Consider the following 24,609-nt stretch of genomic DNA (forward strand, 5'->3'; position numbering starts at 1 on the left):
AGAGTGTGTATGTACTGGTATTGATAAACAAATCACTTTGGAGCCCTCCACATCAGACTTCTGGGTGTTTAGGAAAGCAATAACTCTGTCAAGCCATTTGTATCAGAATTGGAATCACTATGGTCATATTTTAGTAGGAACCTTAAAAACATTAATGATATGGAAGGCATAAGACATGGCTTTGCTATTTTGATTGCAAATTTGATAACAAAAATCACATATTCTAGATGGAGGATTTGTAATGAACACAAAGGAGTTTGCTTGCCTGCACATACTGCCTTTGACTCTCAAAACAAGAGATTAAATTGTAACTTAATTTCCAAGTGCTTAATGCAGGTTACTTTTTTAAAATGTACAATGTGTTAATGGTACCCGAAGAGAAGTTAAGGAAATTATTAATAGCAATTTGTAAGTATGTACGTTTGTTAAGCAAGCTTGAGATACATCTTATATTAGAAAGTTGTATTTCTTTGTAGGTTCCATGAAATATAAAAACAAGCAATACGTTTTCCTTAATGTGTATATAGCTGTTTAGAGTTTGCAACAATTTTTCATACCATTTTGTTAGCGGTAGATGCAAATCGACACTTTGTTTTCTCTTTGTATTCTGTCCCTGTTCATGTGTGAACTGCAGATGGTTCTGTGAAGGGAAAGAGTTGCAGAATTCCCCTGATATTCAGATCCATTGTGAAAGTGGAGGCCTTCATTCACTAGTCATAGCAGAAGCCTTTGAGGACGATACCGGACGTTACACTTGCCTGGCATCAAATTCTGTTGGCTCTGATAGTACTTCAGCAGAAGTATTCATTGAAGGTAAGAAAAAGGGTAAAATGAAAATACTTAGGCTCCTAAATTAGTTAGGCGTTGCAATGCTGAGCTCGGCAATACTTAAATACCTTTACAAATCTGGGCCTAATTCTTCTTTTCAAAGGGGATGTAGGCATCTAGGAGCCAAAATCTCATTTTAAAAATGGAGCTGACTTTAGATACTGCACATTAGATTTCGTTTATGATTTTGTTGCTTCGAGATTTTCGCTGAGTCAAGCTAGGCCTTACGCTCAACTTGGTGGCATTTCTGTGTCTCTAAAAATTCCAGGAATTTTCTAGACATCAATGGGGAGAACCATATGGATTTTGGCAAAAATTGGTAAACTGAAAGAGGAAATGGGCGGGAGACACAGGCACTTTGGTATCTGCTTAGGAGAGCTTAGGGCTCCAATAGTCTTTAGATTAAAGAACCAGTTGATGGCACCCATTAACATCTTCTGACATACCAATCATGGCAGCTCAGCTCTGCCCATCCTCCCAGTACAGTTTTAAAACATTGACCCCCTGAATGAAGTATCTTCCAGACAGAAATCAAATAAAAATAATGGGAGGAAGAGTGGAATGGGGGCTCACACAGATGCTGGCATAGAGAGGGGATGGATGGTAGATGCTGGTGTGGGGAAGAAGGAGGGAATCCCTGGAATAGAAGGGGATGAGAAGGTGCCACATAGGGTGCTTGGAGTGGGGAAGAATGAAAGTAGCCCTGGCCTACAGAAGCAACAAATTGTGTGATCCTCTATTTAGGATTATTTTGGCATGAAAGCCATTTTGACATCGTAACCTTTTGTAGTGTCATGATCCAAACTTAGACTCCAATCCTACAAACAGAATAAACTCGGATGGACTACTCACAGATGTAAAGTGCCTCACTTGTTTGCGAAGTTGAGGCCTTAATTTCTAATTGAATGTACTAAATCAAACAAAAAAAATTCTGATAGTCACCTAATGAATGCAGTGAGAATCTGGCCTGCATGATTTAAATATTTGCTTCCCTAAAGCTTTTAAGAGAGATTAAAATACAGGCATGTCCAGAACCAAATGCCAATAATTCTTCTCATGTTTCTTTGAATTCAAGATTGCTCAGAGTTCAAGTACTGTATTAACCAACTGAAGTTAAACTATTGTGGAAAGACATTCAAAGGCGTTTTTAATTATGGAATATTTAAAGGCGTAGTTGAGTTAATTCTAATTTTTTCCTTTGAGCAACTATTGCTCTTTCAACCATTTTTGGCATAATTTATTTCTTTTGGAGGTTTCAGTTCATAAATGCAGCTGGTTAAATTTTATTTTAACAGTTAAATATGTAAAAATAGATGGATATAGTAAACACTTGTAACATATGTGTGTGGATATCAACATATTAGAAGGATCATCTCTTGACCAACAAAAAATCCACTTTTCATTAGTAATTAGAAACTAAATAGAGATGCATCATTTAATATTAGTACTATTTTTTTATCATTCTCTAAGTGCTGTATTTTCAATATTCAGTACTTAAATACAAAGGAAAATCCCCATTCCAATGAACGTATAGTCTCTACTAGATCTAGAGCTGTTATTCTGCATTGAGATACATTAGCATGCTGTTGTCCTGTTAACATCCATTCCTCAAACACTCTTCTCTCTAAAGCCCCACCCACCCAAGACCACTTTCTCCTTCATTCATGGGTACCCATAAGAAACTTTCATGTAGACTCCATTTTGGGAGTAGCAGCCATGATAATAAAGCTCACTGCAACAGTTGTCAGACAGCTGCTGCTTCTGCTAACTTCTCCCCAAAGTCTTTTCTTTTTAAGAACCACAAAAAGGAGTCAGGGAGAATAGCTCACCCCCTGCTGTTTTATTGACCAATTAGCCCTAATTTCTGACACACATTAATTTCTGGTCCCGTACTTTTCTTGTTTACTCAGCATAATAGCTTAACATAGTCCTTCCTTGAATTATATCAGTGGGCCTTTTTGTTTGTACTAATTCAGTCTTTCATTTCCCTTTTCACCTTTCTCTATCAATTTATTGTTTTAGGTTATTTTGACATTTTATAAACTTTCATTTGCTTTTCACAGCTGAGCTCACAATTAGGGTAAATTTGTAGGCCCAGTTATTACAACACACCTACCTCCTAATTTTTATAGTCTAGCAACAATGAATATAGTCTGAATATTTAGGTATCTGCATGATTCTTTCCCCAGAAGTCAGTCTTTGTGATGTACTAATAACTAGTTGCTTATGATTATATCAAACAGAAATTTTGGAGTTTAGGTGCAGAATAAGCAACAACAATTTATCATTTTCACACATTTCTAAGGAAGAAATCCATACACCCCCACCAGGTATATAGAAGATTTGGATCTAAACAAAATTACTTTCTATGAAACATCAGTTGCGTTTTTTTTTTTTTAAAGAGCATGAAAAAGCTTTATTCCCATGTTCAAGATGTTTCCAGATACATAGATTATATTAAAACTTCCAGTTGCACAGAATGCCCCGATTAAATTCTGAGTGTGATAAATGGAAACCATCAAAATTTGAACCCCAATTCTGATATTTTTCAAAGTATTAAGTTTCTTTCAAATTTCCCATTAAAGGAAGAACTAAAATCTGTGCACATAATAACCAGAATCTCAAGCAGTCATTAATGAAGGGGGCAAATGGGAATTAAAGACAGCATTTTGTTTCTCAGAAGGCTATGCAGGGTCATCAGCAGTAGTGTGGTGATGAGTATAGTGCATGTAGATGAATATAAATAGCATCTGAACTGAGGGTGGACAGTTTAGCATGCAAATGTTATGCCATACTGAGTTATAGTTAAGGTTAAAGTTTATCTATAAATGTCTGAGCTGCACCTGTTCACTTAAACCAGCAGGAGGATAAGCCTCTTTGCCACTCTGTAACAAGTATAAGTATGTGGATATAGAAGGATGGTGTCATTGCTACAAATATTTTTATATTTACTGTGTAAAGCCTTACTTGACAGACAGATGAAAGCTTAAAAATCAACCTGATGCAATAACAATGCATTGGGCATTTTGACCAGTTTATTTAAACATGCTTGTGACATTACCCAGGGTACCGTCTGGACTGTTGAACAGCTGTGTCCCTCAATTCTCCAATCTGGGATGCCTTTTACGCTGCTTCACTGTGAGAGCAACCACTCCTGGTCTGCCCACGCTCAGCTTCCAGCATATATATGACTGTCAGATATACTGAATGAGTGCTATAGCTAGCTAGCCAGCCAGCCATGAATTATATTACAGAGTGACACCAGCAAATTCTGTACTCCAGACTTGTCCCCAGAAATGTGCATCTCGTATTGCCCAGTACCCTCCTGGACAATACAAGCACATAGAAAGTCTGTCATTTCATTTATAGAAAATGGTGTGCACAAATCTTGTTATCCCAAATGAAGTTCCCAAACACACTGGTTTAGATAAAACAAGTTTATTAACTACAGAAAGACAGATTTTAAGTGATTACAAGTGATGAGACATAAAAGTGAGAATTGGTTACAAAGAAATAAAAGGTAAAACACAAACTAATACCTAACTTAACAAGCTGAGTGGATTTAAAGCAAAAGGTTTCTCTCACAACATGCTTACAGCAGTCTGGCTGGATTCCTTTCAGCCAGAACCCCTCCCCCAGTTCAATGATGTTTCCTTTGTCTTTCAAGTGTTGATGCAGTGAGGAGAGAGAGGTAATCTGAGGAGTTTGCTCCCCTTCCTTATAGCATTATTTTTCTTTGAAAATCATCTCCAGCTGGGGTTCAGGCAACACCCAGTCTGTTTCTTTGCCAATGTGTAAATTTCTTGCTTACACCCTTTTTCCTGCCAAAGAATAGCTGCTTAACCAGGTGATGGTCCATTTGATTATGTTGACACCTAGCTGAGGTGTTGGCTAGCCTGTTGTCTCTGTGGAACTGGTCTGAAGCTGTTTCCCCAGACTTGGAGCATGTTTTAAACTAGAACTTTATAACTTTACATACAATATTGCCACACATATTTTACAAGAACAATAATGATAAGCAAATTATGAGCTTTCAAATGATAACTCTCAAGGCATACATTGTACAAAATTTATCATAGTCTTGTAAAAAGGGTTAACATACAGCTACAGACTGTCACAATGCCTACTGGAAATCTTGAATTAATGCTGACATTTTAATTTTTAAAAACACAGTATATGTTAGGTATATAGTTTCTTTCATTGTGAGATGAAATGGAGCCTCTGGTGAAACCCAGGTCTGCGTATATCCAGATCTTGCCCCACTATCACCTCTTTCTCTAATCTATCAAAAATATAACCACGCTAATTATTCATAGCTATTAATAGAGTCCAAGGCCAAAAGGGACCATTTTGATAGTCGAAGCTGATCTCCCATGCAACACAGGCCAAAGAACTTTCCCAAAATAATTCCTTTTGAACTACAACATTTAAAAAAAATCCAATCTTGATTGAAAAATTGCCAGTGATGAAGAATTCAACACACACTTTGTAAATTCTTCTATAAGGTAATTAGCTATACTGTTAAAAAATATGTGCCTTATTTCCAGTCTGAATTTGTCTTGCTTCTACTTCCAACTATTGGATCTTTTTACACATTTGTCTGATAAATGAGGAGCCTGCTATCAAATGATTGTTCCCCATGTAAATACTTATAGACTATGATCAAGTCACCCCTTAACCTTCTCTTCATTAAATTAAGTAGAATGAAATTTCCTCCTCCCTACTGGCAGTTTTATTTAATACAACTTTAATAGCTACAGTGTATCATTTGCTGTCATTCTTGCCATGAACTGGGGACAATGGAAATCCCAGATGAATTGTTAGGAAAACCTCTAGTTAGTGGCCTATGGATTTAAGTCTGCATTTGTTTGACCCACAAAGACATTGAAAAGTCACACACATCACTTTTTTTTTTACATACGTTAATAGCACAGTAAGTGATTCCTTCAGGAATCTTGTCTAGCATGCATAGTATTATTTTTTTTAAGTAGCATACAGCTTCAGCTTCCTTCAATGTCTTAAATTCCTTAAATTCCCTTTCCTGGAATGGATTAAAAAAATGCATCCCCTTAAACAATTAATCTGACTGTACCAAATTCATTGTAGGTATATCTCTAAAGCAGAGATGACTCATACCTGCTGATAGTGGGGGGAGGAGGGACAGAGTGAGGACAGCCAGCTTCAGCAATGTTACTGAGCATGCTTAGGACTAGCCAAGCAGCAAATCCAGGGTGGAGGGGAGACATGTGACCCACATGCCCCTCCCCCAATGTGTTGCCACTTCTCCAAAGACTTCCATGATGTTAAACCAGGTAGGAATGAATATGGCCCATTAACTCATCTTTTACGGAAAAATGGTATGCATGTAAGTAACCAGAGGTTTTTTTGCTTAATTTGCCTTAACGTGAAGGAGTTAAAAACCCAGGAAAACAATTTGTGATTAAATTAGCAATTAACCTCTAATAATATATATCAGCACAGTCATGACTCCCAAACCGTTTAAAGATCCTAAAGACATGTCAGGCAAAAAGAAAAGCTACAATATTTTTGAAAAAAAGAATTTCCAGCTCTGCATTGAAATGATTTCACTTATACTACATCCTATAAGTCAATTCAGTGTAATGCTTTCAGAATAATACTAAATAAGTATAGTATTTACTTTTGAAATTAAGCGTAGTGGAGATTGGAGAGTGTATAACAGCACTGAATATACCCTTTTTCCCCCCCCAGGTGTCAGCTCAACAGATTCTGAGAGTGAAAGTTTAGTTTTCAAGTCAAAATCTGGAGCTATGCCACAGTAAGTGTGTTCAGTAACACCAATGATATACAAATTTTCTATATAACTGTATAAGAATGGTAGCAAAACTGTTCTGCTACATCTGTCCTTGCTGAGGTTACTCCAAAAGAAGAGGCTAACTGGTGTTAATCAATGATCAAGTTATGTTAAAGTACAATACCGGACCTTGATCCTGGGACTTGCTACATGCAGGCTTTATTGTAGGCTCAGAGCTATCAAAACAGAAAATAACTTTAGTTATAAAAACATCTGTTTAAAAGAAAATATGTTGATGTATAATGCATGCAGAAAATAGCTGTACCTAGATTAACTTGGCTCTACTCACAGAACATCTAGTGAAGGAAATTTCTTAAAAAACAAAGTCAATTTAACTTACTTGTGGAAGAAGGTTTAATATAGGCTGGAAAATTACTATCTATATATATTAAGGCTGTTGATTAATCACAGTTAACTCATACAATTAACTTTAAAAAATTAATCATGATTAATTGCAGTTTTAATTGCACTGTTAAACAGTAGAATACCAATTAAAATTTATTAAGTCTTTTGGATGTTTTTCTACATTTTCATATATATTGTATTTTGTGTTGTAATTGAAATCAAAGTGTATATAATTTTTTATTACAAATATTTGCAATGTAAAAATTATAAACAAAAGAAATAGTATTTTTCAATGCACCTCATATCTCTTTTGTTTTTTAGAGTGCGAATATTTCTATAAAAATAAATATAAAGTGAGCACTGTACTCTTTCTGTTCTGTGTTGTAATTGAAATCAATATGTTTGAAAATGTAGAAAACATCCACAAATATTTAAATAAATGGTATTCTTTTGTTTAACAGTGTGATTAATTGCGCAATTAATAGTGATTAATTTTTTTTAATTGCTTGACAGCCCAAGTATATATAATACATACATTTCTGTGACAAAAGGGTAAATTTCCCAGTAGTTTAGCTGAGCCAAATTTATATTTGGAAATACTTTGGCAATACTGAATTTGAATAAACATTTTGGGGTAGGGGGAAGCATTCAAGTAACGGTATATATACCAATGTTCCCATTTAAAAGATGTATCTGAAATTTGGAAAAGTAAAATTTTGAAAGTTAAAAAGCAAAATGAACAATTTTACAACTTTGAGAAATTTTACCCAAAACAAAATGTTGCTTACTCACCTGTATCCAATATCTTCCTTAGTTTCTAAGTTTTTGGATGTTCCCAGAAGGAGAGAAAAAGGGTGGATGTAGTGATGAGAGTTTTCTCTGAAACTTAAACAAGCAGTAATCAGGGCCAGCTCCAGGGTTTGGCCGTCCCAAGCAGCCAAAAAAAAAAAAAAAAAGCCACGATCACGATCTGCGGCGGCAATTCGGCGGGAGGTCCTTCGCTCCAAGGCGGAGTGAGGGACTGTCCACCGAATTGCCGCCGAATATCTGGACGTGCCGCCCTTCTCCGGAGCGGCCGCCCCAATCACCTGCTTGACAAGCTGGTGCCTGGAGCCGGCCCTGGCAGTAATATATCTGTTTATATTGTGATAACTGTTTCTTTGCAATGTGAAAAGAGAGAAACTTATTTTCCAGAGTAGCAGCCGTGTTAGTCTGTATCCGCAAAAAGAAGAACAGGAGGACTTGTGGCACCTTAGAGACTAACAAATTTATTAGAGCATAAGCTTTCGTGGACTATAGCCCACTTCTTCGGATGCATATCGAAGAAGTGGGCTATAGTCCACGAAAGCTTATGCTCTAATAAATTTGTTAGTCTCTAAGGTGCCACAAGTCCTCCTGTTCTTATTTTCCAGATTAAATCTTAGAATTTGCAAGGTATTTTAGAATGCAAGAAGCCTTAAATTGTTTATGTTCAACACTTTCTCCTATCCTGGATGTTCAGAATTTTATTTTATTGGTTTCTTTCATGGAAATAATCTCTGTCAAACATATTGTGCTAGCAACAGTGTATGTGCTGCATCTCCCGTCCTTGTCGAGTCTCCTTCCAAAGCAAAAGCACTAATCCTCGGAGGACTTGAATGGATGTCAAGTTTATGTTTTTAAATAAAATGTTTTGTTTTGTTTTGTTTTACAATTTAAATACTTACATAACTGAAAAGCAGCTGATGAAGGGATTGAGTTCAAACCTTCCAACATATTCACCCTTTGGGCTGATATTCTCTATCTTAGCTCAAAGTTAATATTTTGGAAGGTTATAAGCATGGACTAAGATGGAAACTGATTTTGTAATTTTAATCTGGCAGTGTGATCAGCACGAGTTTATAAATTGCATAGAGACAAAGATAGGTAGGAGGGGGATAGACAATAAAATATAGTAAAAAGACCAATGTGGTTCAGGTAATATTTTATTGGACCAACTTCTGTTGCTGAAAGACACATGCTTTCTAGCTTACACAGAGCTCTTCCTGAAGGTACTCAGTACCTTACAGCAGGTACTCAGACATCCTGAAGGAAGAGCTCTGTGTAAGCTGGAAAACTTGTCTCTTTCATGAGCAGAGGTTGGTCCAATAAAAGATATTGCCTCACCCACCTTGTCTGTCTAATATCCTGGGACCAATGAAGCTACAACAACATTGCAAATAAAATATAGTGTCATCCCTTTCAAATCCTGTAAGAATTTTGAGTTTACGTTGGTTCCAAAGTAACACATTCGATAACTGTTATATGATCTGAAAAAATGGGTTTTTTTCCCCCTTTTTTTCCAGGGCCCAGAAGAAAACCACTTCTGTTTCCTTAACAATAGGATCTTCTACTCCAAAGGCTGGAGTCACCACAGCTGTAATTCAGCCTATCTCTGTACCCATTCAGCAGGTACTCAGACATCATGTTAAGTCAGTCAAATATATTAAATCTCTCTCTCAAAATTAAATATTGGGGGGGCAGAATTGCCATTTTGGGGGATGAGGGATCATACTTCATATTATTTAACTTAAAATCATTGAACTGCCATTTGCAATCTGAAGATTAACAGTAAAAAAAAATGTTTTGAAGTTACTTACTTTATTTGCCCCCATTCAGTGTATTTGAGCATGTGCACATATGTGCTATATAGGTTTTTACACCACAGTCATAACCATAATATCTGAGCACTTGATAATGTACTGAATACTACACAGTATGCTACATTAATATGATTTATGATAATTCTTACGTGTATTCTTTTTATACTGCTCAGAACTCCCTATGCATATGATGTTTAATTACATACTTTTAGCACAAAATGACTCTTTAATCTTTATTTTCTGTGGTTAACTTAAATCAAATGCTTGTGGTTTCAGTTATACTTTGCTGTTTTTTACATCAGCTGTTGGAAATAAGTTTGCCTAAAGTGATTTGTAAGTTATAAAGTATCTATGTTGGTCTTTAGACAATCACATTTTCTCTCAATATTAACTTAATTGAAATTAAGTCCTCTTCCTCTCTCCTTTTGTTACATTGGTTCAAGCCCTCCTAGTTCTTAGATTATTTTTTTTAATAACATACTACATTGTTATATGGTCCGTAATAATAGGTGATGCAGAACTACTTCATTTTGGGGAGATATTTTAAAGATGATCAGATACCAAACACACACAACTCATTAAGGTAATGACAGTTGGGAACACAATTCTCATGTGGAGCATCAAAACCTTTAAATCTTGTGTTTTGATTGCAGAAGTACACATGTGAAATAGTAAAGTTGCACAATGATTGTACTATAATAAAAACTCCTTTGCAGGATTATGTAGTTGGATTTGCATTAGATCTATATTGATCATATTATCAGAGCATATTCAAACTTTACAGTAATAATACATTTAGCGCTTCAAGTGACTGTCATTTTTGATTTTATAGGTCCAAAGTCCTACGTCATATCTGTACCGACTAGATGGATCCAAGCCTGTCTGCTCCACACCCATTTTTACAAAGGTCTGTTTTCTCTATCATTATATACAGTCTACATTTTACTTTCCAGTCTCTAATAATGCATGAATCCTTTAATCACATTAAAACATATATTTTATATAGTTTGTTATGGGTCCTTTTCCTTGTAGGTACTAGTGGCCACTTAGGAAAAGAAGCTTTACATTGTAATAGTAAATTTCCTGTTCTTCTGCACTATTGAAATGTTTTAAAGAATTAAATGTGTTTGTCGCATACCTATCACTGGCCATGGCTACAAAAATTAAAAACAAAACATTTGGCAACACATGCTAATAAGAAAGACCCATTCCCATGATTGCATCCTGGATAATAAAATCTAATGGTTTTGAAGTTATTTTAACAATAATGGATGTGCTCACCAACTAACACATTTTAGCTAGGAGTATTTATAGGATGATTGTAGAAGTTATAAAACTCTTTACATGTCACTAAAATTCAAACCACCAGTTTTTCCAATTTTCCTTAACTACTTGTTCTGTTCCTTTCCTTATCTTTGTCTTGGGTACTAGCCTTTCAGGTACTGGTCCATGAAGGTACCATCTAGGTTTGTACCAGGATAGGACATTCATATATCTCGTCCTTTTCCCTTTGGGACATTCTACTATTAACCTGTGAGAGTAACTCCCTACCTGTTGCTATGGTAACACACTTGTGTCCTGATGCTGACAGTTTTCCTGTCTACTTAAGCCAAAGCTTACTTCAGCTAATGCAAGGTGTTATGGTATACTTGACATGGCTGGACAGAATTGTGAGTTACATTCAGTTAACATAACTTCCCAACACTTAACATACAGTATATGTATTGACTAACAAGAACAATTTATTCTCTCATGTCCAGATTAGCCAATATGTAGTTAACAAAAGATGTGTGCCAGCTGAAAATTCTTCATTTCACACCATGGGGTAACAAATAAGATAGAAGACTATCTGTTGACATCCACCTCTTGTGGATGTTTGGCGTTAACCATTTTCCACTTTCTCCTCAATGATGTTGCTTTCAGAAGATCAGCCTCCTAGAGAACAAGCAGTGCACTACTTCTTCTGTAACCATGATAAGAATGTATTCAAAAATAGACCCTGTATTAAACATATTCCAACTGAAAACACTGTTCTTGGAAAAGAAAATCAGCAGAATGTTATGACACAATGAAATAAATTGAGGATGGGAAGCTTGATTTGATTGTTTTAAAGTATGTAGGGTTTTTTGTTAATGTAAAGTATGTTTGTCACATTTCAGGAGCTGCAAAACTCCACAGCATCTGAAGGACAGGTTGTTGTACTAGAGTGCAGAGTCAGGGGAGCTCCTCCCTTGCACGTCGAGTGGTTTCGACAGGATGTTGAAATCCAAGATTCTCCAGATTTCAGAATTCTCCAGAAAAGTAAGAAATAGCCCTTTGGCTAGCCCAATAATATTCATGTATTCTCAAGAAAGCACCATGGAATTAGCCTCAGTCAGTCAAAGCAGTCACTTTCCACCATAAGGATTGAGTTCTGGATAAAGGGAAAACCTCTTATCCACTTATTTGGGTAATAGTAATACAGACCAAGTAAATTAATTCCAGAAGAACTATTATAGGCAGGTGATATGAATGTCATCCTTGATTTTTCCTGCCAGTATCATCTGCATAGATACTGTACTTGCCTGTAGTATTTCTATACAGAACTTCTATTATTTTTATTAATGTAACCTCTTTCTAATACATTTTTCTTGTTTATTTTCTCCTTGGATAATGTGATATCCAGAGCCCCGGTCTGCAGCTGAACCTGGTAAGAATCATATGAAAAAATAATCTTTTGATTCACTAGCTCTTTGTGTTTGCATTGAAGCCATAAATAGAACAATAATTCTGGAGCACATTGGTAATATGAAACCCCCTTAAAGACAATCTATTCTTTTATCACAGGCTTCATATTCTGCACTGTGCTTTACATCCATTCCTGTATTCGTTAAACAGTAAATTCCATTCAGACCAATATCGAGCTCCCCACTGACAAAACTTTAAATTATCTTTATTCTCAGAAAATGAGCAACTTGCAAGCTAATGAGGAAAAACAATCCCCACAAAATTCCATCACCCAAATTCTACTTGCATAGTTTTGTAACACCAGACCACTAAATGCTGGTTTCCTCAGTCTGGCTTCTCAGATGCAAGCTGTCCTAAATGTAAGCAGAGCTGGCTCAAAATAAGCACCTTTAGTTCTAGTGAGCCTTTCCAGTTTATTCACAAGGTATGGCTCTTGGAACTCAGCAGGCATAAAAATGGTCTGTCCATTTGCACGTTTCTCTCTACCTCCTTATTTCACTCTTCACACGTTGTGTTATGGACTTTTTTGGACTATCAGCTGGAAGTTGTAGGAATTGGAACATATGTTCTCCCATGCCATACCATTTTTATGTTTGTGCAAGAAATCACTAAAATCACCAGCATGGCACCATCTAGCTCCAGTTCTGTGAGATTGAAAGAAAATGGCTTCTTCTGAAGCAATTGTTTAGGCTTTTGCATAGATTGCTTGGCAAATGTCCTATAAGAGCACTGCAGCCAACCCTCCTCCTCTCCCTTTCTCCAGAGATTAAGTCAAGGGAAAAACTAGTTAGTAGGAACTACTGGGGCTAAATACTACCACTACTGTCCCAACATTGTATTCTCTGGCTCAAACTACAGAATGTAGCATTACTTGCTGCCAGTGAGAACTCTTGCTATGACTAGAGTTGCTCCAGCCACTGTAATGTAATACACTTGGCTGACTGGCAGGGAACTGGCCCTGCAGCACGTAAGTGGCAGATAGCAGAGACAACAAGGAGTCTGGTGGCACCTTAAAGACTAACAGATTTATTTGGGCAGAGGAGGCACAGAGCAAGGTTATTTCTGTTCATTATCACATAAGCAGAGTATAGGGCTGTTTTCATATGCTGCCTGTGCTCCTACTTTCCCAGATCAAACAACAAATGGGGGAGGGGATGCCTCTTAGCTTGGTGGTAGAGGATGACAAGTAGCAAGGTAAAGGGCTCTTAGCCTGGGGCTGGTTTTCTGCACATGGAGGGTTGTGTGTGAATGTGGGGTGTTCTGAGCCTTGGGGTAAGAGACAGGAGGTGGCTCAGAACTAATAAATAAACAAGCGTTCAGATGTGGAGAAGTTAAGGCAGAAGAAAAGAATTTCTGCCTGAGACATAGGTGTTGTGTAGGATGTTTCTGAACTGATAGGGACTTGGTTAGAGGAGCCTAGGGGCTTTGAGATGCTGCACTGGCGGGCATGGGGTGAATTGGCGGGATTCAATACGGGGGAACGGTGTCAGCTGGGGATTTGGGTAGGTGAATTGGTGGTGTGCATATGAGGGATCTAGGGTAAAATCTAGGTTGAAGAGGAAGGGTTTGGGACTAAGAAAAAACAGTGAAGGGCTAATATGGATAACTATGATCTTCCACCATGTCTTTTATGAAACTGAGCTGGAAGAGAGAAGGAGGATGCTCCTTTTTTCACCTCACTTCTCCACCAACCTCCCTTATCCCCCCAGCAAAACACTTGCCTATTGTGCCCCCAGACACAGTGCCTCAGTTTTGGAACTTGAAAATATTGATTAGCAGAGGATGTGGAGAGATGAGTGTGCAGATTGCTGCATGCAATCCCATTACTTATTTTGGGCATCAGTTGTCATGGGAATAAATACAAAACTTGCATATGTGTCTATTTTTTTTATAATGCAACTGCCCCACCTGGTTTACTGAGGCCTGAAATGTGAGATGTGCTAGGTAACAACCTTAAAAGAAAGTTGAAAACAGTATATTTGCTCAAACTGGCCTCTCACAAGGTTTAACAGTGAGTCCAGGTATTAACTATGGGGTTTGGGTTATAATTATACACTAGTCTATATTTGTTAAGGATGTCAAATTACAGTACAATCCAATTTTTCTGAAGTGTTTCAGAGACCTCTGAAGCCTTTGGATATGCAGGAGAGTAACATATGGTATGCATTACATTGTGGGCTGTAATTGACTGTTGATTAACTAGGAGTTTGGTTATATGGTGGTCAGATAAATTGGGCTAAAGAAGGAGATATTCAAAAGTAACTAAGGGATTTTATGCTAAAGCTGCACAAATAACTGACTATTTGGTTTGTGTGCAGGTCCAAAAAATTGAAAAAGAAAATTGTTCCAGGTTGACCCAAAATGAAAATGTTTAGTAATTTTTGGCAAACCAATATGTAGAGAAAAATTTCATTTTGTGTTAACGAAAATGTTTGTCAGTGCCAAACAAAACATTTTATTTTGATTCTGTTTTTTTTTAATTTACAATTTTTTTTTAATAAAATTGAGAGAAATTCCAAAATAAAATGTTTTTCCAAAACGTGGAAATGTTTTTAGTTTCAGAAATGCTAAAACTGTTTTGACATTTCCAAATTTTTTAACCAAAATTATTTGCCAAAGTCTACCTGAATTTGATAATTGTTTTAGCCAATTAAAGACTGCATTTTGGGATGAAAAAAGATTTTGCATAAAATATTTAGCCCCGCTGTGTTTAGGATCCCAGATTCCATTGAAAGTCAATGGGAGCTGTATTCCTAAATTTCTGTGGCACTACTGAAAACTTCCCCTACACTATGTCTTGTTGTAGCAAAATGACTCTACTCAAGTTATTATTTTTTAAATGTTATAAAACAAAGCAGATCAGTGTGATGAGTTCCTTTGAAAAAATGGAAATTAGTATTCTTTGAAAATAAGGACTGTTTCAAATTCTGTTTCTAGATTTAATACACTTGGTGTTCTGAGAGAAGCCCTTGTCATATCTATATCAATAGTATCAGCAGTGCTCCCGCAAGCGATTGTCCATATACACATTCCTCTGATGTGTGCATGTGCTTCATATACTAGAGGTGGGAGTCTTTTTGACCAGCAGTATCCATAAGGCATGCATGTGCTATTCAATCCTTGTGCTCCACTGCAAGGGCATGTAAAGGAGAGATGTGCTTGCTGCTGTTCCGTTCCTCTCATGGTTTAGAGATAGAGCCCAACAGTCCAAGAAACTGCCAGCCCCTTCTTGTAGTTTTAGCTAATAGGTTTATATTATAGTTTGGTTGCCTGTTGCAATCTTTAGTTCTTAGAGCTCATCCGGGTAGCCTGGTGTCATCTGATTTGCTGGGATTAAAACACTGCCCTTCATGGGAGGGAACTATCCCAGCTTCAAACAAACACTTGAAGTCCCTCTGTTTTCTTGGAGAATCACTTATTCCCGGTAAATGCGTAATATGCATGTCCTTCAGCTCCCAAGCTAGAAAGGACAGGGAGGGCTGCCGTTAGGTCTTCCTAATGATCAAGTCAATGAGACCCACTTCTGAACCAGGCTCACTAGATTCCAATGTACAGGGATCTTCCAAGCCTGCGTATAAATGCAAACTCTTGGCCTTCAAGAGCTCCGACTCAAATTGCAAACATGACAATAGCGTTGTCCTTAGACTGCAGGGAGCTAGAAGAACTCGGGGCAGGTCGCTCAACAGAGTTTCCTCTAAGAGGAAAACCTCACCGTGGTACTGAATGTTGTCTGAGACTTTGCAACCCAAAAGGGTTCCCACTGAAGCGCACTCTCAAGACTGTTCAAACCATATGGCACTGAAGCATCTGGCACCAAAATCCAGACTGTCAGGAAAGAGTATAGCACCAACCATGGCACTGCCTACTTCAGTGGTCCAGGCACTGACTCTTTTGGCACTGGAATCAAGCCAATCAGGACAGTTCACCATCACTGTGGCAGAAATTGCCATAATGTCCTGACAAAACCAGTTCCCGTGCACCTGAACATGCCACCCTGCCTGGCACTATTTAGATACTGGCACCAGTGGACCTGCAGATTCACCCAGAACCACAGTCGTCCCTGCTGTTGTCTTCCACACAATGATCTATATTGTAGTTTGATCCCTAAATCTCTGAGGGCAAATCTCATGGATCCAAGTTATACATTCTTCTGGGATTCCTCTTTGGAATTGAAGGACAAAGAAATTCTACTTCAGCAACAGAGTTACTTACCCAGCCTGTCTCCACAGCCCTCAACAACTTGTAGAGGATCTTTTGCTCACGCAAAAGATATTGGGACCCACAGAATCCACGCTCATAGTTCCCAAGCCCTTGGCTTCTAGGTTCTTACACACTGATGCCCATGTGGCCTCGCTAGGGACCCTGGTTGGCTCACAGCAACTTCAACCCCAGGAAGCCACCTCACCACCAGAAGTCTGCTTCCTCCATGACACTGCACATTCAGTTGCCCTAACAACCCTTCTGATTCCTACACAACCACAGGCAGAGGAGGAGGTAATGGAAGAGCAGGCACTGGAAGACAACACTGCTCTACAGCCAAAATGCTTCTGAAATAAATGTAGTCAAACTTTACTAATTCTGGGTCACTGAGAATGAAAATGATGCTTAAAATTGTTGATTGGCTCTAGTTTTCAAGATATGCTATTGGGTCAGTATATACGACCCTTGACTTGGGAATGGTGGAGGATAAGTGAGTTATAAAGGGAAGGGATCTCAATTTAAACCAGAAATGACTAAAATACATCTTTGACTGGATCTATGAATAAATCTATGACTGGGTTTGGACAGTACTTGCTTTTTAGGCAAAACAATGAATGATGCAATCCGAAGCTAGTATTGCGTCATACATGATATGAATTGCATCATGTTATTCCTAGAAGTCATGGATGATGCAATCATAACGAAGCTTACATCACTCTGCTGAACAAATTGCCCTATATCAGCTCTAGAAATCATACAGTGTTGTGCTCTCTTATTTGTCAGTGTTTGATTTTGCAAAGGGACACATTTCTGTTTAGCCAAAGTGAGCAGAGATGCCTTGTACTTGTGTGAACAGTGCAGATAACTTCTGCTATGTTTGTGGTGAAGTGACTTTTGCATCACAAGAGCGTAGTATAACCACTATGGTTAAGAAAGCCTATCACCTTTATTTTGGCTGCAAAATTGGAGATCAGCCAAGAGGTGGGCCCCACACATATGCTGCAACACTTGTGTAACAAATCTTCGCCAGTGGTTGAACAGGAAAAGGAAATCTATGCCTTTTGCAGTGCCAATGGTTTGGAGAGAGCCAACAGATCATACCAGCAATTGTTACTTCTGCGTGGTGCCTCCAGTTGGGAAAGGTGTGTCAAAGAAGAAAAAGTGGACTGTGCATTATCCAAACATTCCATCAGCTATACGCCCAGTACTCCACGGAGAAGGACTGCCGGTTCCTGATGCACAAGAATCATTCTCACTTGAGTCAGACGAGGAAGAGGATGAAACTTCTGGTCCTGAACCATCAATGTCACAGGACCCACATTTTCTCCCATCCTCCTCCTCTGAACCACACCTCATAACACAAGGAGAACTGAATGACCTTGTCAGGGATTTGGAACTACCCAAGAGTAAGGCAGAGCTGTTCGGCTCCAGACTACAGTAGTGGAATCTCCTGGCAGGTGATGTTAGGGTTTCCATGTTCCGTGACCGTCAGAAGGATCTTGTCCCATTCTTCTTCATGGAAGGTGATCTTGTAGCCTGCAACAACATCGATGGTGTGATGGCAGCCCTCAACATCGTTCACGATCCAGATAAGTGGAGACTGTTCATTGATTCATCGAAGACGAGTCTTAAAGCTGTTTTACTGCATAATGGCAATGTTTTGCCATCAATTCCAGTTGGTCATGCAGTCCATATGAAAGAAACCTCTGACAACATGAAACAACTTTTGAGGTGCATAAACTATGACCAACATCAGTGGCAGATTTGTGGCGATTTGAAGGTTGTTGCTCTCTTGCTTGGTCTGCAGACTGGATACACAAAGTACTGCTGTTTTCTCTGCGAATGGGATAGTCGTGCAAGAGATTCCCACTATATCAAGAAAGATTGGCCACTCCGACAGTCATTGGAGCCTGGGAGGAAAAGTGTTCAGCATCCACCACTTGTTGAATCAAGGAAGATTTTGTTACCACCTTTACACATCAAGCTGGGTCTGATGAAGAACTTTGTCAAGGCCATTGACAAAACACAAGCAGCTTTCAAGTACCTCTGTGGAAAATTTCCAAGGTTAAGTGAAGCTAAGATAAAGGAAGGTGTCTTTGTTGGTCCTCAGATTCGTGAACTTCTTCGAGATGATGCATTTGATCATGCACTGCGTGGCAAGTAAAAGACGGCATGGAAAGCCTTCCAGTTAGTGGCAATAAATGTTCTCTGAAACAACAAGGCAGACAACTACAGGTTGTTAGTGGAAAACCTCCTCAAGGCATACAAAAGCCTTGGTTGCAACATGTCACTAAAGATTTTTTGCACACTCATCTAGATTTTTTTCCACCAAACTGCGGAGCAGTGAGCGATGAGTACAGCGAGCGATTTCACCAGGACATTGCAACAATGGAGAAACACTATCAGGGCAAATGGAACCCATCAATGCTTGCAGACTATTGCTGGACAGTGACAAGAGATGCTCCATTTAATGAATACAAGGGACAAGCCAAGAAGCGCCGAGTAGACACTGAATAGGACTAAACTATGTACAGAATAGTTTTTTGCCTTTTGTTTCATAATAAATTTTATTTATATAACCCTTTTGCTGATTTTTAAAGTGTTACATAAACAGGACAGGTGAAATATTATCATGTAAAACAACCATAAACACATGAAAAGACCTAGGTTTACAATTTATGATTAAAACTCTACTATCTACACAATATACATAGACATAAAATGTAAAATCTTAAATATCTTCGAAACAGTAGCCAATCAGTTGTTTTAATTGTCATATTTGAATTCAGAACATCAAAATACATAATAAATAGCACATTTTATCTCTGAAGCAGACAACTTCTCAAAAATTGTAGACCAGTGAAACCTGCCAGCACCAATCATTCTTTCCTCCTCATCCCCTGATGAGGTCTTAGTGCCACCCACCCCCACAAATGGACAACTATAAGGGTTTCCAACACACATTAAAGAGGATGGCAGAGACCATCCAAATCCATATGGCAAAGGACATAAATTGGTGCACATACATCAAGCCTCTGCAGTGAGGAAGTCAGCCTTCCCAATTAACGAGACCATCATAGATCCAGCCAGAAACTTGTGGCAGACACCTGCTTCTGTACCACTACATCCCCCAGCACAGATAAAAAGTATCAGTTGCCTACCTATGGGTGTGGAATTCTTTAACATGCATCATGCCCCATCTTCGTTTGTAATTGCTGTGGTAAACAAAGAGGCAAAACAATTCTGATCCACACCAAATGAAAAAGAGCTAAAGAAACTAGATTTCCTTGGCCAGAAAGCCTACTCCTCAGCAATCCTACAGTTCTGTGTAGCCAGTTATGAGGTCCTATTAGCCAGATATAATTTCTGCATACAAGAAAGACTGCTTGCTTCACAGACAACCTTCTGAGTGACAGTCACAAAGACTATGTGCTGTTAGATAATGCAGTCTAGCTTCTAGCCAGAAGAGTCTCAAGCAGCACTGGATGTAGTAGATATGGCTGCCAGCTCAATGGCAATAGCTGTTGTCATATATCTGGCATCATGGAGAAGTCCAAACAGTGGTGGAGGACTTACCTTTAAAAGCAGTCATATTGCTCAGCTCTAAAACTGACTTGGCCCCTGATAGTCCCCACTGAAAGACTCATGAGACACCTTATTTTCCTTCAGAGTACATACAAGTTCTTAAGGGGAAACAAATGAAACAGAAGTATCCCTTATGGAGACCAATCCAGTACTCTTTTACCACCAAAGGTCTTCAGAACAACCCAGGAAACCACAGCATCGCCATAGGAGAAGACAACTCACTGTTCCACCACAAATTTCCCAATCTTCTCAGTTCCAGAAGCATTCATTTTGATGGGATGGTCAAGAGATGTGTCCTTCCTCCATCAGCTCCAGAAATTTATGACCTCCCCTTCAGAAAACTGTTAGCTCACTTCAGGCATACTGGGTCTCTTACCAATATGTATACAATAACGCATGACTATTCCATCAAGTTTTCTACAGTGCCTACCCCTAACCTCCTTCCTTGTCTCTTTTCAGAGACCCTTCTCACAAGGATCTACTATGTCACAAGATCCTCCTGCCCCCTCTCAGAGCAATAGAAGGGTTCCTTACAGGGAAGGTTTCCTTAGCAACAGTTTCCTAATCCTGAAGAAAGAGAGGCTGGCAACCCATCCTAGACTTGCAGAACACCAATACCTTTATTCACAAATTAAAAATCCAGATGGTCACCCTAGCATCAATAATCATGACTCCGAAGTCACGAGACTGATTTGCATCTCTCAAATTCAGTATGTATACTTTCACATTTCCATCATTTTGCCCCACAGGAAGTACCTGAGATTTACAGTGGTACAGGACCACTAGCAATACCAGATGGTACTCCACAGCACCAAGGGTATTCACCAAGTGCTATCACTAGCAACAGTTTACTTGAGACAAAACATCAACATGTATCTTTACCTAGACAATTGGCTGTTATGGGGGAAATTGCCTCTTCAGACCCCCAAAGCCATCTCCATCACACTCAATCTTTTCAGGAGGTGAGGCTTGAAAGTCAGCAAAGAAACTGAGCTTAACCACAGTCCAAAGGAATGAATTCATTGGCACAGTCCTGGACTCTGCCACCTCCTGTTCCTCAAGACAGGTTTGAGAATCTGTCTTCCCTTTCTTTTTCAGCTAGAAAGAAATCCAAATACCAATGTAAAGCAATGCCTGGCCCTCCTAGGCTACATAGGCTCCTGAACATTCACTACTCCACATGCCAGACTTCACCTCTGATGCTTGCAGGATTGGCCGAAGTTTGGTTACACAATCTCCAAACATCACTTGGACAAGCCTGTCTCCATCCCACCCTTGATCCTATTCTCACTGAAATGGTGGAAGGACCCATCAAATGCAGGCAGAAGGTCCCATTCAGAGTACCTGTATCTTCCACAACAGTAGTCATGGATGCTTCCTTATAGAGATGTGGTGCTTGTACAGATGAACTAACAACATAGGGCCTATGGTCCCTGAGAAAGCAAAGAATGCACATCAATCTCCTAGAGTCGTACAGAAGGCCTGTGAGTTTTTTCTCTCCCTAGTATCAGGACACTTGGTCCAAATAATGACTGACAACATAACAATCATGTTTTACATCAACAAACAAGATGTGACCAGATGTTCCTCACTTTGCCAGGAAGCAGTCAGACTCTGGAATTGGTACATCAACCATTGAATATACCTACCGGCAATATGCTTACTTGGACTGCAGAGTGAAGAATTTCAACAGACGCTTTCTCCCAAATCATGAGTGGGAAATCAAAGAGAGGATACTGGCAGACATCATCACAACCTTTTTGCCAATCTATGCAAATGCAGCTGTCCAATTCTGCTCAAAAGGAGGACAAAGTCAGGGATCTATAGTGGACACATTCCTGGTACCATGATCAGGAGTTCTGATGTATGCTTACTCTTCAACTTCATTAATTCCCAAAGTGCTCCACAAATTCAAACAGGGCTTGACCAAGCTAATCCTCTTAGCTCCAGCATGGCCCAGACACTTCTTGTTAACAGATCTAGTGAACTCTCAGTAGCTCAACACAGGACCTTATGTCTGCTGCCTGATCTGTTATCTCAGAACCAGGGTCAGATCCAACACCCAAATATACCACTCCTGCACCTCATATGGAGGCCGGATGAATGTTGTCAGTAGAGCAGGCTTGGTCCTCTCCAGTTAGAGAAGTTCTGATAAGCAGTAGAAAAGAATCGAGACAAACTTATCTTTCAAATTGGACAGCATTTTCTCATTGGGGTAATCAGAAATAATTGATTCCACATCACTCCTCAATCCTTCAGATTCTTGACTACTTACTTGAACTCAAAACAAGAACCTGTGTGTCAGCTCTGTCAAGGTACATTCAGCGTCAGAGTCAACCTACCATCTACCAGTAGAGGACTATAAAGTCTTTTGTCATATGACAGTGGTGAGATTCCTGAAAGGCCTAGTTAAAGAATCCCCACCTATCAAAGAACCAATTCCTCCTTGGACTTGAACCTAGAGCTTGCAACCCTCATGGGACCATCTTTCAATCCAATGGCCTCCTCTTCCCTGCTGCACCTGTCAATGAAAATGGCATTTTTGATAGTGTTAACTTCAGCTGGAAGAGGAGAGATTCAACTGCTAATGACTGTTTACAGTACTCCACCTGGATAGAGTAGGAATGAGGACACATCATAAATTCCTTCCCAAAGTAGTGGCAGATTTCCATCTCAATCAGCCAATACACTTACCAGTATTCTTTCCAAAATCTCACACATCCAAATTAGAGGCAACACTGCATGTGTTGGATGTGAGGAGAACCATGGCCTACTTACTACCTAAATAGAATGAAATGTTTTAGAACATCTCCTAGACTGTTTGTATTATGGAAAGGATGTAAGGGTCAATAATGTCATCTCACAAACTATCTGACTGGATTTCTGGTTGCATTAAATATGCTATGAGGTGGTCAAGGTAGACTCACTATCCATGATCAGAACTTACTCCATCTGAGAGCAAGCTATTGTGGGGAAATAGAACAGGGGGGCCTTCTTTTTAATAGCCAGAGCTGTGGATCTGAAGGCCCCAAAATAAACCCTCCAAAAGAGATCTGTTATGCTAACTACCCTTACACAAAGCAGTACAGGCCAGGGCCTGAACTAGACTAGACTGCACAATTCCCTGCCAAACTCGGTCAAGGGTCATGATCAGAGGAGGGGGGGACAAGGAGGGAAAGAATAAAAAAAAAAGCCCCAGCAACAGCACTAATGAAATATGTTCATGACTAATGAAATATAATAACCACTTGTGTAAAGCAATAGGTAACTTTAGCTAAATGCAATTTCTTAACTCATGCAGCTTCTCCTTTGGGTGATCTGTGACCCACTCCGTGATTCCAGCTAGCTGCAAAAATAGCCAATCATAGATCCTCTTTAGGCGTCCCATGGAACCCCCCCCCCAATCTTTAACCAAAAGACCCCGGAAAATAACAGGTGTCTTGAGAAATGTACCCAAACTTGTGCCAAGTACCACCCCTGGGGAAAACTACCAAGCGCCCCTCTACCCAAATAAACACCCACTTCTTGGAAATTAATGAGGAAGGTACTGGGGGGAAGGGGGGACTGACCCCAACCCTAGTTTCTTAACTCATGACATATTGTTTGTACTTTGCTTGCAGTTTAATGAAATAAAAACCCGCCTGCGAGCGGCCCTTGGTGTGTCAGTCTTCGGACTGCACCCCAATGCACTGGTATATATGTCAATAAACTGGCCTCAGGCTTGAGTCTTTGAACTAAAATCACTGCGTGGGTGTCTTTGACCACAACACTATATCGGCCCACATCACTGTGAAACTTACCCATATCAGACATTTGAAAGGCTGCTACTTGGGTGTCAATGCACACATTCATGACACTGTACCTTTAACAGAAGCCTTCCATAATTGTTTTAACTACTTCAAGCTCCTACCTCCGTAATATAATAGTTGTTTGGGAGTCACCATCAGTGGAATGTGCACATGGACAATCACTTGAATTAGAAAGGAAAGTTACTTACATTTACAGAAACTGGAGTTTTTCAAGATGTATTGTCTGTATGTACATTCCACATCCCACCCTTGCATCCGTTCTTCAGAGTCCTATCGTAAGAGATTCTGTAGTGAGAAGGAACTGAAAGGGGGTGGTCGTCCTTTGCTCTTATATGCCCTCACAGCAGAGCACAAGAACTGAAAAGTGCATGCACTCCTTTTAGGTACTGCTGGCCAAAAAGACTCCAATCTCTAGCACGTGAGGTGCATGCCACACCATCAGTGGAATGTGCAAACTATAACACATCTCAAAGAACTCCAGTTACTGTACATGATAAGTAGCTTCCCTTTTCTCTACCACTGCTTTGTATCTCCTAAATGTAGCTTTTATTCACTCACCCCATCAGCACATCTCAAGGTTTCTGAAGCAAGTAAAACTTAAAGCAAAGTTTTCTAGGAAGTCTACAGCTCACCAACAAATCTCCCTTTTGCTTTTTTTCAC

The 24,609-nt window shown here is 39.1% G+C and overlaps 1 protein-coding gene across 8 annotated transcripts in view; it reads left to right on the forward strand.

Annotated features, from left to right (window-relative positions):
• Nucleotides 1–24,609, forward strand: part of PALLD (palladin, cytoskeletal associated protein) — a 324,448-nt gene that overhangs the window by 117,323 nt on the left and 182,516 nt on the right. For all 8 annotated transcript variants that reach the window (XM_005309734.5, XM_005309738.4, XM_005309733.5 and 5 more), the window contains 6 exons: nucleotides 635–813; nucleotides 6,559–6,625; nucleotides 9,331–9,436; nucleotides 10,460–10,534; nucleotides 11,787–11,928; nucleotides 12,293–12,316. In XM_005309734.5, coding sequence (XP_005309791.2) covers nucleotides 635–813; nucleotides 6,559–6,625; nucleotides 9,331–9,436; nucleotides 10,460–10,534; nucleotides 11,787–11,928; nucleotides 12,293–12,316 — 593 coding nt within the window. The remainder of the gene's footprint in view (nucleotides 1–634; nucleotides 814–6,558; nucleotides 6,626–9,330; nucleotides 9,437–10,459; nucleotides 10,535–11,786; nucleotides 11,929–12,292; nucleotides 12,317–24,609) is intronic.

This window comes from Chrysemys picta, chromosome 5 (assembly GCF_011386835.1).
Source record: "Chrysemys picta bellii isolate R12L10 chromosome 5, ASM1138683v2, whole genome shotgun sequence".
Taxonomy (NCBI): Eukaryota; Metazoa; Chordata; order Testudines; family Emydidae; genus Chrysemys; species Chrysemys picta.